We start from the raw sequence: 16,771 nt of genomic DNA on the forward strand, positions 1-16,771 counted from the left end.
AAACCCTTCTTGGAGATTGTGTTGACTATGTGTGCTTTACACATGCTGCAGAACTGTTAATCATTCCTCTCATCCTGTGTAGTGTCTCATTATCCTACCATTCATTGTCTGCATAGTAGAAGCAACCATAGTTTGGGGACTTGCCATCCTCTGGCCTTTTTGAATGGACTATGGCTTAACACATCTTTGGTTCCATTTGTGTGAGGAGGATATGAATTATTATTATAATTATTTGTTAGCATTTAATTCAACACTCATTGATAATTCAAGCCTCCAAGCAATCTTTCCTGTTAAAGTTAATTGACCATCTTCAAATGGAAGTTAAGTACTTCAGACCAACAAGTACCTTGGTAGCAGTGCCCTTGCGCGTGGGAAAAGCTGTCTACAAAGGCTTGATGCCATTGGCAGTGAGCACTTGTTGTGAGTTTGTATCTGGGTATGGTAATGAAAGCCCATGTTTCCTCTCCACAAATATCTGCAGGAACAGATGTTCATATCCATAAGAGCTTACAAACAACCAAGGACATGCAACTAATAAAACACTCTGAAATTACCCATTGAAAAAAAATCATAATATTTTCTAAAAGGAAGGAGGCACTTGTGTATGAAGGACTGAGATCACTTTGTTCTATGTGGTTCTATATGCTGTTGTAAATTAGTCATTTACATGAAGTTTTTGCTTTTGTGCAGTACAACGTAAACAGATTTTTGTGGGACGGTGCAAGACCTCTGGAAAATATTCAGTGGGAAAAAACAAGCTGAAGTATACAGCAGTGCTGAACTTGAAACTTTTAAAATGAAAATTTCTGCCTTTATGCCATTGTCTGAGAGTTAGGGATTTTATGTATATTACTATTCATTAATCAGTTCACGTTTGCAGGTTTGCATACCTGCACACACTGCAGCTGGTTAAGTAGCAATGTCTGCCTTTAAACTGCCAATACGCATATACAACTAGGGCATATATTTGAGATATGTAGAATTATACGTGGGCAAAACAGCTTGAAAATTCAGCTCCAAATAGTAATTTCCTTAGTGTATCATTTTTTGTATAAGGGAAATATTATAGTTCTCCTTTCCCTTCCTTTTACCCCTCCCTTCAAGGTTAATGTTTTTGCTAAGACAAAAGAAACAGAAAACCTCAGTTAAGTATCAGCAAAGGGAGATTGGTATCTACAGAGGACGTCTAGAGGGCATGCGATATGATTGTCTCCTTTGAGGTGTTGACGTCTTTTGGACCATTTCACTGAAAATAATTAGGAAAATAGCTTTGGCTTGCTCTTAGCAATGGATTTGCATGAATTCCATCTGTGGACGTGAAATCCATTCTTTGGTAGAAAAACTGGGTGGCTCCTTTGTGGCTGACAAAACATGAGCTCCTGGGTGCATCTGAGTGCTGCCTGCCTGCCAGGCTCTGCGAAATGAAAGCTGTATGTCCGCTCCTTTCTTGTTTTGAAATAAATGTCAAAGCTTAGATTCAAAATATCAATAGCACAGTCATACCATCAGTCTGCACGGTACCTTCTCCATTTTTTCTTTTTACCCTCAAACATACTTTTTAAAATTACTCAACGGACTCAAGATTTGGAGTGACTCCATAATCAGAAACAGAGTCACTCCAGATTGAATTTCTTTAAAATCACATTAATAAAGTCTGTGGATTTTCTAATATGAACAGAGTAAAGATATGCATGAGACAAAGGTTGTCAAAAATAAGCATAAAGTTAGTTTATTGTCATATGGAATGTTATTAGCTCTTCAAACTTAAGCTAAACATTCCTGTTTATTATACGTAGGTTTTATACACTCAGCTGCCTGACAGTGTGAAATAGCATAATTTAAAATTAAAAAAAAAAAAAACAACCCTTTAATTTAATCAAGAGCAGAGTACTGACATTGCATTGTAAGTCATTGTCCCTCATTAACGTATCCTTTCACAGGAAAAATAGTATAGTGTTTCCATTTCTGTAATCTGAACAACAAACATGTTAATAGGTATCAATTACCAGCCAGTTTCAGTACTTAGAACCAGTAAGAAGGCCAGCACAAGGGTTTCACATCTGGTTTTAGTGAAACTGTTCCTGTCTGTGGTATTTAAAATTTAAAGAACTGCTGTTATTGTGCAATTGGGAATCCTAGGGGAGTACAATGTTAATGAAATCCATAACGTGCAGGGATTTTATGATTGCATTTTCAAGGCATTCCTTCAAAAGGGACAACTGATTTCTGCCATAGCAGCAGTAATTGTGCTTTTACAGAGTAGATTTAATGTTTGCATTTAGGAATGGCAGTTATGTTTACACACATCTGAACAGGCAACACGTGAAATCTTTGCAATTAGGGAACTTTCTGCATCTTACCTTTGAAGCCCTGGAGCAGGAGCCATAGGTGCTGTGCATGGAAATCCTTCGCATTTCCAGGCCATATGGGTGGTGGCAGTGGCCCACATGGACAGGGCTATAGGCAGATACTTGAGCCCCATGTGTGTGTGGTTTTGACGGGAAACTGATTGCCTATTAACAGGGTCACTGGAACCTGTGCTATCATCAATTCTCATAATGATGTGGGTTTTCAAACCCACAAGGAGCAACACCTTCTGAGTACTTTTACTGCAGCATCTGTGTGCTTTCTGACAAAGTCTTTCTCCTAATGCTTATGGCACAAATCTTTATGCTCCCACCGAGCTGAGTGATAGTTTCTGGGTGGCATCATTTGTCACTCATTGACCCCCAGCTTGCCCAGATAGCAAAGATGTGTTTGCACAACATCTTCAGTTCGTATTATGACTGGAGTTTAACAAAACCATAAATCGAGCTTTAAGAATCTAGTACCAGATCAAAACTTAGCAGCCACAAGACAAAAGGCACTAATCTGGTATAAACACACTCTGCCAGTTCAGATTTGTTCCAAAAGATTAACAGAGGGTTAACATAAATAGACATTATACTCTGGATTGGGTATTATCTGTCATTCTGCAGCTGACACAGGGCCATACACTATGATAAATTCCATATTGTGTGTTCTGGCTGACATGACAGAAATGGCTAATCCGGTCCAAATCTGTGTGTTAGGTTTTCCAGCGGAGCAATGGAATGGCCAGGTTGGAGGCCTGCAGAGAGAAGGCCTGGCCCAGAAGGCTCCCAGATCCCAGCCTGCTTGCCCAGACCCCTGCCTGCTGCTCAGACCTCCTCCCAGCATGATGCCTTGGGCACTCAGGCTTGCACAGGGCCATCCTCCCTCCCAGCCAGCCCTAAAAACAGCAGCCGACCCAGTGTAAAACTATCCCTCTACATCCTGCAGCAGTGAGGTCTCTGGAGTAAGAACGGTTCTCCTCACAAAGCAACCTGGGGGATCCCCTCGCCTCCACTGATTGAAATATCAGTTGTTTATTTAACACGAACTCTCCCATGCAAGGAAAATATACTTCCATTGATTTAAAACACTTCCATGTATACACTGCTTCACCAGAATGGGAGGGACCTCTGAGGTGGAATTTTTCTTCCACATTTGTCTTCATTCCTTTAAGTTTGCAGTAACCTACCTTCTTTATTACTTGCTCCTTTGTAAGTGAAATACAGAAACATGCATCATTGATGTAAACTGGTATATAGATTAATATAGATTTATTCCTGCAGCACTTCTGAAAATAATCACAGTTTATCATTTGGTGTCTCAACCTTTCATCAGTGTCATAGCCTTTTTCCTTATCAGGTATTCACTTAAAAATGCAGTCAGTATTTATATATTGCTTCTGCACAGCACATTTGTTTCAGTAACAGGTTTATTCTTACATCAGGCAGCTGCTCAGGTTGACTTTCCTGAGTGAGCTTATCTAAATATTTCACGTGAAAGCTCAAGGAAGTGCAAATCAACAATGCCTGTTGTTTTTACTGCTGTTATTTCTGCTTCTTTTGGAGTTTGATATTGCAGTGAAGTATGTCATATTTCTGCATAGAATAATGGGAAACCTGGGAAACCCACTTCTAGCCTTTGAAGGACTGCCTGAGAGCTAAGGCTCAGAGGCGTCATGGCAGGGATTGCCCATCATTAGGGAGCACACTGACATGAAAGCACAAAACCTGCCAGTCCTTTGTATTCCCTACCACTTCAGAATGCAAGTCATGTATTTGGTACATGTCATTTTACAGTTCATAACTGTACTTCAGCAATTACAAAAAGCAGAGTTAGCTTTATGTGGAAGAGTGTTACAGTTATCTTATAGTCTTAACATGTGTTTGCACATGGGCAAAGAATGACAAAAGAATATTCCTTTCTGCAAATCACAGCCAGTACAGACTGTGACACAGTGCAGAACTGGGGTTAATTGACCCAGCAGGATGCATTCATACCTTTATTTACTGTGACATGGGAATAAATGGTACAGTTTCTCAAAGGCGAGTACTGAAATTAGGCAAGAGGGAGAGGGAGAACTAAAAGGGCCCTGCAAAGTATGAAGTTTATTGTTGTTGTTGTTGTTTTTTATTGTTGTTCAAAGCATTTTAAGAGCTATTTTAGTACCACAAAGTTCCCAGCCATAGATTTATCACTCTGGGGAGGCTGAAGGGATGCTCAGAGTGCTGTGTGCAACCACTGGCAGCCTTTTTGCTCCAGAAGTGCAGATGCAAAATGCTGTTTAGAGGAAAAGCCTTGCTACATCCTACTAACATGTTTCTGCATCAGGCCAGGTACAGAGGGGAGTCCTGCATGGCTTCAAGCAATCCTGCATGCAGCATATGGAGGAGCAGTAGAAGCAGAGCCCCTCCGACTCTCCACCACCAGCCTAATCATTATAATAGTTGCACTTCTTTCAGGGGATCCATTATGCAGAGATCTGAGCAGTTTGTATATAACTCTGTAATTACCTATGCATCCACTTCCCAGTCCAGCCCTACATCCCCTCAATGGCTGCAAGACAGATGGCCCTTTAGAGCTGAGGTAGCAAATTAAAAATGAATCCAGCAAAAGCACTGAATCAGCAGCTACTGAAATAATATTGTAAATTTATCTCACACTCACAAAACAGTTCATTTCAGGAGGCAAAGAAATTAAAACCTTTAAATATGTTTGTAAACTAAATGCTTTTCTTTTTTTTTAAATGAAAGCATCTTTTCCTTCTACTTTCTTTCACAGAAATTAAAGCCACTTGAAAACATTTGGAACAGAATGATTCTTCTCTCTTTTTTCTTCCCATTCATGCTCATGTGTGTAGCTTGACTCAAACCATTTGTTATTGCTCGATGATATTATTAACTGCCATGAGGGCAAAAAATTAGTTGTTTGTGCCACTCTGCTTGGCAGGGGAGCTCTCCTGGAGGGTGTGCAGAGCTTGTGTGGGCTGAGGCAGCCTTGCCTATCCCACACCACAACGTGTCTGTTCCTCTGAGCCCGTGCTCTACACAGAGGCGAGGGAAAGTATCTCAAAAGGAGATTTTTTCCGAGTCCAGCAGAAATAAATTAATCTACAAGACCAGGCAGGTGTCGGGCTGCAGGGAAAGCAGAGCTCAAGGCTAGAAGTTAAATGACTAAATGTAGTGGCTAAAAACACAGTCTTGGGTAGGAACACGCAGCTGAGGCATGTTATAATAAGCAGAGTTGTTACTGAGCTAAAGGTCTCTGCTCTCACAGGGCTGACCTCGGGCTGGAGATGATAGGTGCACTGCTGAGTGCTTTTCAGAGACGATTGTGTGGTTTTATTCACTCTTTCCACACCTGCATTGCAGTATGAGGCTGAAGAGTTCATGAGTTCTGTGGGTCCTTCCCCATCCCAGCATCCACACTCTGGATTTTCTGCCATTTGCCTCTCCTGCCCTTGTGTTATCCTGCTTCCCTGTCCCAGTTTGACTCTGTTCTGCCCATTAGGTGACATTTTCACAGCAGCAGAAAAATAGGTAAAGTGGAAGGATAAATTAGATTTCTTCCAAGTGGTAAATAGACTCCCTTCAGAAAGCAATTTATCTTCTTCTCACAAAAAAAAATATATATATATATTTCGTTAGAGAAATACTTCCATTTTTGCTTCACCTCTAACATTTTTGTTCAAGGCTTTAAAAAATTCTTTAAAAAAAACATCACTGAAACTTCATAGCTGTCTGATAACCAAAGCCTATAAGCAGAGAAAGCACAGCTGACAGTCAAGAAATTGTTAAGCCAAAGTTGGGTTCCTTTGCTTTCAGGAGTGCCTGGCTCTTCCTCAGCCATGTTTGCACGCAGCTCCCAGCAGCTGGTGGTACCTGTGCAGTCTGGTCTTTCTCTCCTCTGCAGCCTCCTGAATGAATTTCTGGTGTTGATCCTTTGAAGCTGCTGATAAGATTAATTTGTCATATTGCTTATAAAACCTAGGCATATTTTAACTAGTCATATTTAGGTTAGAGATGATTGAAATGGAGACTAAGGTGGCTTTCAGCCTTAACAAAGGAAGCAGCAGGTCTTCCATTGCAAATCCTATTAAATTCAGACTATGGGTTGAAAGGCTGACAGAGCATAGAATAATTTTAAAATGCTGTTATCAGGCTGTAAAAATTAATAGTCCATAGTGGTTTTTCCCCTTTCAGTGATATGCTTAACTAAGAAAATACATCCTGTGTTTATTTTACAAAGTCACAGCACTTAAAAATCAATGGCTTTGCCCTTTGCATGGCTAAAGATAGAGCAACTTTTAGAGAGACGGGGTGGGAGTACACAAACCAGGCACATTCCTTGGCCCAAGAAACCCTGGAAATGAAATCCCAAAAGTCTGAGCAGCCTTTGCTGAGAAAAGGGCAGAAATGTAAAGGAAGCAATCTTCTGGTGCTTTGCTTTAGCACCAGAGGGGAAGCACTAGAGGGAGTCTATAAGAAAGAAAGGGAGACATTTTTTAGCAGGATCTGTTGTGACAGAACAAGAGGAAATTGTTTCAAACTAAAAGAGGGGAGATTCAGATTAGATATAAGAAATTTTTTACAATAAGGGTGGTGAGGCACTGGCATAGGTTGCCCAGAGAGGTGGTGGATGCCCCATCCCTGGAGACACTCAAGGTCAGGCTGGACAGGGCTCTGAGCACCTGATCTAGTGTAAGTGCTCCTGTCCACTGTGGGAGAGTTCCTTCCAGCTCAGATGATTCTGTGATTTTGTCTGAATGATCACCAACCTCTGCATCCCTTCTGCTATCCCTGTACTCCTCCAAATGCAAAAGCACTGCACTCACCAACAGGTCTTCCAGATCCCCGCCTCAGAAGGACTTCATCAACAGCTGAAGCTATGAAAAACGTACCAAACAAGATGATCTTGGCATGTCACTCCCTTTTCTCTGCACATTTACAGTCCCTTCCACACATCATCTGAGTGCAGTTACCTGACATTTTCTCTAGAAAGTAGCAGAAACTCATATTTTTAAAAAAAGCAGTGACTTGTTTGGTGACCCAGTAGTAAATTAAAATCATCATATACAATGTGTATGAAATAGAAAATCGAATTTTGGTGCAACAAAACTGACAGTTCCATTTAACAGAGAATAAATGAATGCAGACTCCCGTGGATGACTGACTGATTTAAAGAGACTGCGCCGATTTTCCCAGATGAGAAAGCTGATCACAAGAAAATACATATATTTCTCTGTGACACAGGTTATACACCTTTTCCAATTCCCAATGAAATTAAGCTTAAAAGATATCAAATCGTAGACACAGGCATTTTTTCCACATTCTGTTGCTGTATACGTAGAAAACTCAAAGCTTGAACTTTGTAGCAAATTCCAGTGATTTCAGAGGCACTTTCTCTGTATCTGTGATTGCACAGTCATATCTTTCTGGTCTGAGACAGCAGAGGTTTAATTCTGTATGGCACATCACACTCTCACTTATGAGCTTCCTCCACAATTAGCATAGGTATGCTGTGAAACAGGAAGAAGCAGAGGCAGTTCCTATGTGTTTATGCGTGTATAATATTGTACTTACATTCAGAGTGCCAAAATACATTTCAGATCAAGCCTTGCTGCCTCTGCCTCTGATTTCAACAGGATAGTAGCTGGCAAACAAATGCTAGAAGAAAAAGTTGTAGATAAAATTCAGTGTTTTCCACCCAGAGTCCGGTTATTCACATGTGAGGCAGTCTGATAGAAAAGCTTTGCACTACTCGTTTCCCATTTGTGCATTAGTTGCTTGGTACAGTTGGGAGAGAAAGAAGCCCTACAATTATGTCCCTCCCTCAGAAAAGAGCGGTTCTGCAAGTATTGCTATTGAGTTTCCTTTTTCTATAGTTTCTAACACAAACTGGGGAAGGTTACATTCAGACTGCACTAAATAGTTGTCTTCATTCCAGATCAGAGGATTAAACTCAGGTTTAAAATTAAATGTAAATTACAAATAAGTATTCAGAAAACGTTAATTAAAAGTATTACGTTCCTGACTCATTTATGGCTCAGCAAGGGTTCCTAAGTATCTTAGCTGGAGAAAGGGGCCATTCACATTCTTCTTTTTTTGACCAAGTCATTGTACATGTCTTAGGTTATCCATTTGCAAGTTAATGTAGTGCTGAAGCAAAGGTTTTCATTTTAAAGAAGTAATATTTCACAGCAAGATATGCTCCTGTAAGACGTAAAACAATCCTTTTCTAAAGGACTGGGAGTTAATCAGCCTTTCTCTGCATTGCTACAGAGAGGTTTTGAATGGCACAAGATACCGATTACTTGTATCCCAGAGTCTATAGAAATCCCAATACTATTACATTCTCCTCTCTTTGTTATCGCATCTTGGTGTTCAGGTTTTAAGTAGTTTTGAAGTAGGAAATAAATTAAAAAGAAGGTATTTTCTGAGTCTTCTGAATAATGATCATGTTACATCAGAGCCCTACAAGACCACATCAGGTGCAGCTTGGAATCAATGAAGAGTGCAGGAGCACTCTCCGTCTGGTCCGTTGGCACCATCCGCCAACACAGTCAGCCCCTTCCAGGGGACCAGCATATTGCCCCTGCTCTTAAAACGACCCCTTCCAAGCCCCACACTGAAAATATCACATCGAGCTAATGTGTACCAGTGGCAGCACTTCTCCCAGCCTACTCACAGTATTTCTCTTTCGCATTTGATCTTTATAGTTTCCATACTGGAGCGATTTAGTTTGCTGAATTCTGGAAATGTCTCAAGTTGAAATGCTAGTGTATTAACCTGCTGTACTGAGTCTCTTTTGTTTCTCTTTACCAGAGTGCTGCTTGCCAATTTTTACAACTACAGCAGATTTTACTATTCAAACAGAACCAGATGGAACACCAGTTCAAAGAACATGTCAGAATTAAATATTTCTTTTTTAATTAGTTGCTTCTGATTTATGCAAAAAAAAAAATTAACATAAGAGTGGGAGAATGTGCCATGAATCCAGATGCAACACAGCCCACACAAGCATTATCTTTTCTCTGTCAGAGACACAGAGGCCTTTTCTTTAATTTTTTCTAGTCTTTTTTTTTTCCCTTTCTTTCTGGATTTCATTTTTCTTATACTTTTTGCATCTTTTCTTTCTCCAGGAAGCCCCATAGTGACAACTGAGGTTCTTTTTTTTTTTTTATGTCTATTACTCATACTTTTTCAGGACCATTTTGACTTTTCTCTTGTAGAAACTAGCTGATCTAGCTCTGAAAAAAAAAGTCTCTGTACTCAGTAGTGCAGTCCCAGCACCAGTATCTCAGTGTGATAGGCTCCTCTGAATCAATTCTTTGTCTTCAGGCATACAGTCTTTACACTCACGTTTTTCCTGCTCAGAAAATCATTTGGGCATAGGGCAAAGATTACAAGGAATATTTCAATTGCTAAAGAAAGTTCATTTGCTTATTGCTGCCAAGCATTCTTACTTCTTTGGCATGAATATTTGCTCATCTTCTTGTTCCTACCTTCCCACTTTTGCCAAGTCACATAGGCATCAGTTCAGTAAAGCATGCTGACTGAGAGCAGTTGTTTAGCACAGGCTAGAAGTTGAGCACATGATTAGCTGCTTTCTCTTGTCATGCTTTCAGGATGTTGCTGTCAAAGTCAATGAGAAAGACTTCAGTGACTCAGGAGAGATCCTACCAACTGCAATATTTTTATCTTGCTTTGTTTGTGGAGCTGACACAAGTATCACTGAGAATATTGCACAAAAGTCTGAGGTGCTTTACAGCCTTCACTACTTTCACTTAAACCCAGGATGAATATTTACACCCTGTCATTAATCAAGGGGTTGTGCTCTTTTGATGACAATTCAATTCAGGGATGAAGGCTTTTGGAAGTAACATTCAAACCACATTAGTGAAACTCCTTTCAGAATTTCTACTAGAACTTGTGCCATTTTTACTTAGCATTGTAATTTTTTTTATTAAAGCTCAATAAATAAAGCAACTAATTGATAGCTGTATGTGCATCATGGGAGTATGTGATTGGTCAAAACAACAGCAACATCTAATAAAAAATATGGGCTTAACAAATGAAAAAGATTAGCTCTTGATTAATTAAAATATTTGACAGAACAGTGAAGCATCACAACAGTTAGTGTAAATCAGAGCACTGTATGCTATCTAGGGAAATGACACAGTTCTCTAAAAATATTTACTTTGGTGTGTTGTGTCAAGTGATGGATTATACAGCTTTTCAAGCCACAAGAGATGCCCACAACAAAAAGCTTCCTGTTGTTAATCAAACTCCAGCGCTTTGTCCTTTATTTTCTCAGGCTGTTGAACAGACCTACAGTAGGAGTGTTTAAAGCTCGTGAAACTGCTCCCTTGCTACAGCTCACTCAGTGACTGTATTTTATTTAGGGAGGCAGATTTTCATTCTGAAAATAAAGTCTTCCATACAATGACATGGTTATGTATAATGACAGGGAGAAGCAATATTCATTTCGTGCCTTGCGTGTTGTGTGTTGTTCATTAACCAGCAGTTTTGCTAAGATTTGCTGCGTGATATATTGTGCAGAGCAAAATGTTACTCTTTTTCTCTCTTCTTAAATGGTCTCAAATCAAATGTGCATGCCACCCGTTGCATATCCATGTCTTACAAGTGTGTCACCCACCCACATATTTTGAAGACAGTAAGACAGCAATAAAAATATTTTTCCTGGAAGCTAAAAGATATTACAGTATAAATAGTGAGGAAGTAATTCTTATGCAGAAATAGCATCTTGCAATATGATTTCACAGGAAATAAATTGATTTTAGAAATAGGAAAAACTGGGACTTTTCTACACAAACATTTTTCTTCTGGAGAAGAAACACACACTTGAGATATTCCTCATTTCTTATGGCCCATTCCTGTAGGTAGGTCTGCTCCCAGACTTGTACTTACCAATAGAGGCGGTCACATTGCAACACAGGCAATTATCAAAGCAGTTTGTTGGATAGGGCCCTAAGGCACCATTTTCCAGAAGAGAGAAGCTTTTTAATCTGAATGAAGGAGAGCAAAATTTTGAAAACGGACTGTCAGTTTACTGCAGTTAGTTAAAGCAAAAATTCTGTTTGTGGAAATGAAATGTCATGATTTCGGGCTTGGACACAACTGTCTATCTCAGACAATGGCATGCAATAACTTAGAAAATTGTTTGCATCCTGTAAAATAAATTCCAGATGTTTGTTTATCACATGTGCGGAAAGCTAAATGTCAAATAATTGCAGGGAAATGCATTTGATGTTCATCTTCAAAAGTACTGTGATTCATCACCATCTCTCTCTGCAGTTCATTATAACGTGAAACACAAGTTCTAAACACATACCAAAAAAAAGGACAAGAAGTCCAAAACAAAAAGCTAGCTGTTAAAGATTCATATTAATATCTTGACTAGAGAAGAATGGAAATGAGAAAAATGGGTTACCTCTGGTCATGTTAACACTCGGAGACCTCTGTTGAGAAGGCACACTGAGCTGATTGGAAATTTAATTACTTGAGAAGCAAACACCTCCAAAAAGCATAGGAACTCCTCTGTTCCTCTGGGTAACACTGCACGAAAGAGCTCTATTTTACAGCCTCCACATTCTGGTACATTCAGGTTCCAGTTGTTAATAGCAATTAAAATGGTTGAGCTTCAACCCTAAAAAAATAGAGAACAAAATACATCAAAAAATGTCTAGTGAAGATTAATTTGACAACTCTTTTAAGATGTTTCATGCAATTTCAGGGGTTGTCATAATTTATTTCAGTCACCTTACTTAGAGAAGATTGGTAAAGGTAGAGTTTGATTTACAAACATAGAGGTACCACAGAGAGGTGCTTAGCATTACGATTCTATTTTCAGGCACCTGGAGAGAAGCAATTCCTCTATAGAACTGTATTCCATGTCACAGTTACTGGCACAAGGAACACAATTATGTTGCCTCTTCCATACCTGTAGGCAGATAATTTCTACCTACCTGTAGAGTTCTGTCAGGTTTTAGGTCTGACAGTAGATGTCAAAACTTACTGTGTTCAGGATTTTGCTCCGGGCAGTGGATGGATTTCAGGGTTTTCAGTGCCTCAGGAGTTAAAGGAGTGTTTTGAATATCAGCATTTGGGCCTTAGCAAAATGTGGGCACCTGAAGTTCTGTGATGGGACAAGCCTGAGGTGCCTGAGTGATCACAGAGCACTAGCTGTAATTGTTCACTCAGACATCAACTAATCAAATCTTCCCCTCAATCCGCAGTGTTAAATTTTAACTTAGCTTCAAATATCTAGAACTCTTGTAATAGGCCATTGCTTGACTTTATTCACAATGAAGTACTTACTGTATATTAAAAAGCCCCTACTAGAATCATTTCAAATCAATTGGAACGGTACAGGCTTGGGACCCTAATCATTTCAAAACTGAAGAGCTGTTTCAAATTGTAAGAGAAGCAGATCATTTAAATAACTTAGCTCTGCACTCCCTCAGACTTCCAGATTTTCAAGTGCACTTCAGTCTGGAAGTGAATGTGGTATTGGACATAACTCAGCGCAGCGCACTTTACAATCAGCAGAGTACAGTTTGGAGAGCATTTGAAGTTAAGCTGAGATTGCTCAGCGCAATGATGCCCAGATTCCCCCATTAACTTTCAGATTGCAACAATCTAACATCTGAGACTCTCCAGTTACTTTAAATCACTTGATTGTTTTTGCAAGGCAATGCTCTGATTTTTTTTTTTTTAAGATTGATTTTTTTTTTTTAATCATGAGATAACAAAATGTTGCACTATTTCACCTCTACAGACCAACGCTAAAATGTTACATATAGGCTTCAACAGCCTTAAAAACCATGGCAGGGACAGCAGCTTTGTGCTGAAAGCTGGTTCTATCTGTCACACACAAGGCTTCTATTCTTGTGTTGGAAGACTTCAGAATGACTTGCATATGACATGGGCATTGAGAGAGCAGCCAGTCTGTCCTCAATAGCACTTCCTTCAGCCTTTTGAGCGAGAATGCAGAGCATGTTGATTTAACTGCTCCAGCGCCTTTGGATATATGACATACATCCAGGAAAAAGGACACAAGGGACGTATGTGCCCCATCCTGCATACTTTGGAAATAATGAGAAGGCCTGAGACATTTTCTGGACATTCACGTGAGAAGGATTAATCAACCTATTATTATGCTCCTAAAGCATAGTCAACAAGTTTAAGTGAATTAATTGCTCTAATTAATATTTTGTGAACAGTGTAATTTGTACTGAATTTAAATAGTTTGCTTTAGGAAACAAAGAGAAGATTCTAGCTGTGGAGAAAGCAGAGTGGTGAATTTGATTTTTTATCGTTTTTATGGCAGAAGAAAGGCAGTAAGAAAATGGAGTGTTTCAAAGCTGTGGTCATCAGCCAGACTGCGTGAAAGTTTCATGCCTAGTTTCAGCTATTTGGCATCTGGACCTGTGCTCTGAGACAAAGGTTTCTCTTGCCAGCAGAGCTGACTTGGGTAGTCTTGCTCCTGCACCCCACATCATCCTCCCGGCTACACTCATACAGCTTCAGTGAATACGTATGATGACTTAGATCTGGATTAGAAATAGTTTTTTGAGAGGGGAGTTAATCTAAATCACTTCTCCATTTGGTTGCAATGTAACATCATGAGGGAAAGACAGAGAAGATTGAGGAAAAGAGACGACCTCTAGCAAGCATTTGTGTGCACATAATAGCATTCATTTCTATAGCAAGTTCAAATTGCCATTATTTTCTAAAGCTTGAAGTTCATTTCATTTGTCAGTTGGAGCAGAATTATTGAACTTGTGTTAATGTCTCCTTTTTTCTGCACATGCCTCATAGTGTACAAGCTAGCAACTCATTTGCCTTTTTCCCAACAAAATTGCACAGTGATTCATAATTATCATGTGACTAAATAATATACCATGGGATTCTTTTTTCCTCATCTGTTTGCAAGTGATGAGCTTGTAGGCTTCAGCAGAATTCTTTTTATCATTCCCTAAGTGTATGACTTCAATAGTGTACTATTAAATTTTATCCCATTTCTAATACTCCAGTCCTCAGGGTCATTCAGCTTTCACTGCATGGCTCTCCTCTGTATTGACAATGCCTGGTAGCTTTGTGTCCTCAGCAAATTTCATTTGCATCTATGCAAGATAGTTAATGAAAGTATTAAGTAAGATTGTTCACCAGACTGGTCCTTAAGGAGCTTTGCAAATAACTTATGTACAGTCTGGTGCCCAGTTGCAATGATGGGGTTTCTTGTTCCTCCTCCATAGAGGAAAGATAATCCTCTGCCATGTGTGTAGTTCTCTTAACTGATCAAGCAAATGTTTCTTTCTCCTGTGATGGCCCTGTTAGCAATAAAGATGACTAGTATTGTCATTAGCAACTATATACTGCAGTTTCCTTTATATAAATCCTTATTATCTCTGTGAAAGGGATGGGAAGGGTCACTTATGCATTGATTGTCCTCACATCCCCATTTGTTCACTCCCACAGGTAGATCTGGGCCTTCTCCGCTTTGTTTCTGGAATTGGGACCCAAGGAGCCATCTCAAAAGAGACAAAGAAAGAATATTACCTGAAAACATACCGTGTAGATGTCAGCTCCAATGGAGAGGACTGGATTACACTGAAGGAAGGAAACAAGCCTGTTGTAAGTCCTTTCTCTTTTACCTTTTTTTTTTTTTTTTTTGCCAAAAAAAAATAGGCTATTGAATTCCTTAGTTACTTTTAGTTGTTAAATAAGGGGGGAAAAAAAGAAAAGAAAAAAAAAGAGGAATAAGGTATCACAGGTTTAATCAGCATGATCAGTGTTAGCAATATCCCAAATCCAAAAGGCAGCAATTTTCTCGGTAGCAAGCGGCCCCAGAAATCGTTTGTGTGCAGCAGCTGGAAAGGGTGTAAGGTTCTGCTTGGCTTATTGTAGCCACCAGAATTGGAGTGGTTTGGATCTTTTCCCCAGAGTGTGCTGCTGTTTCCCTAATGACAGAAATTTCCTTTTTGACCTTGAGAAAAACATTTTGGGGAACCTTTTAGAAAATATATCAGTCCTTTATAAATGGTGAAGCTCTGGGTACGTGCTGCTTTGGTGCCTCAGCATAGTCCTGCTGTCTTGCAGGAGTGCCAGCAAGCCATTAGTAATTTGTTAGACTTTCAAGCATCTCAGTGATGGGGTCATGCAGGCAGATAATTAGGCTTATCTTTCCATCCTTATAGATTTTTATCACCTTTCCATTTATCATCAGATTTGCTCCCTGTAACCTCCCAATGAAACAGCTTTAGACAGTTGTGAGAAAAATCTTCATTATCCACTACCATGAACATAAAGCTCATTACTGAGAAGTCAGTTCTGTCTCAGCTCCCAGTGAGGCTGTAACTTCCAATACACCTCACCTGGGACATGTCTGAGAGCAGCATCCCCAGTGGCTGCCGGGGCTGATGCAATGTAGAAGACTTTCTGCTGTCTCTCCTCAAAACAGCTTTTTTGTGACCCTTCTGCAAGGACTCAGAATGGCTGTGTAATATTCTGCTCTACCAGAGTAACCATATCTAGCTCTAAATATTTGGTTACTGGTTTGTCCCTTATTCATCTGTAAGCGTTACGCCAAGTCTGCTACTTTTATCTAATCAAAATGGTAGTACTGTTTAACACATTTATCTTTCTTCATTGAAATACTTTGTAAAGAAACAAAGAACAAGAACCCTGAAAGCCTCCTGAACAGGTATTATCCTGGTTTTACAGATGAGAAGGAACCTTTGCAGGTCAGATGCCTCAATGCAGGCACTGTGTAATGATGTACAAAGGTACAATAACTGACTTGCCCAAAGTCACAGGAGGAGCTAACACTACAGTGGTTACAGGTTTCTTGAACAGTCACATATCTAAAATGACCTTATTTTGCTGTTGATCAGGACAAGGAAAAAAAACTGTACATTGGTCTCCCTCTAAAAGCTTCATCCAAATCAGTGAAGGAGACTCAGCTGCTAAAGGAATAACAAAAGCAGGCAGCCACCAGCATTCTAAGGAGGCCTCATGGCAGTGTTGCACAGCACGCTCAGGAGTTGGGTGCCTTGAGAGACCCATTTCCTTCATCAGATGCAAACCTCGAGAGAACTACAATAGGTCCTCCCAGAGAAAAAGAAAATAGTTGCTGAAAATAAATGTAGATCTATTTAAAATCTCTTTCTGTGTATGAAAACCCCTTTATTAAATTATTTAAGAAATAACTGAGCCTGATGAAGTGGCAGCTGTGTGCTGCTAGCCTCCGCTCCAAATTAGTGCAGTTACTGCAAGTAATAAACAGGAAAGTAGACACTGTATGTAAGAAATGGGAAAACCTCCTATAAAAAGAGAGGGGACTGTATCTATGGAAAATAACAGGAAGCTGGTCCTCTCTATGTGAGAAAGAGGCAGGA

The 16,771-nt window shown here is 39.7% G+C and overlaps 1 protein-coding gene across 4 annotated transcripts in view; it reads left to right on the forward strand.

Moving 5' to 3' along the window:
• NRP1 (neuropilin 1) overlaps positions 1 to 16,771 on the forward strand; it is a 108,485-nt gene that overhangs the window by 61,440 nt on the left and 30,274 nt on the right. For all 4 annotated transcript variants that reach the window (XM_085227088.1, XM_085227090.1, XM_085227089.1 and 1 more), the window contains exon 8: positions 14,853 to 15,008. In XM_085227088.1, coding sequence (XP_085083214.1) covers positions 14,853 to 15,008 — 156 coding nt within the window. The remainder of the gene's footprint in view (positions 1 to 14,852; positions 15,009 to 16,771) is intronic.

The sequence above is a fragment of the Meleagris gallopavo genome, chromosome 6 (genome assembly GCF_905368555.1).
Source record: "Meleagris gallopavo chromosome 6, MGAL_WU_HG_1.1, whole genome shotgun sequence".
NCBI lineage: Eukaryota > Metazoa > Chordata > Aves > Galliformes > Phasianidae > Meleagris > Meleagris gallopavo.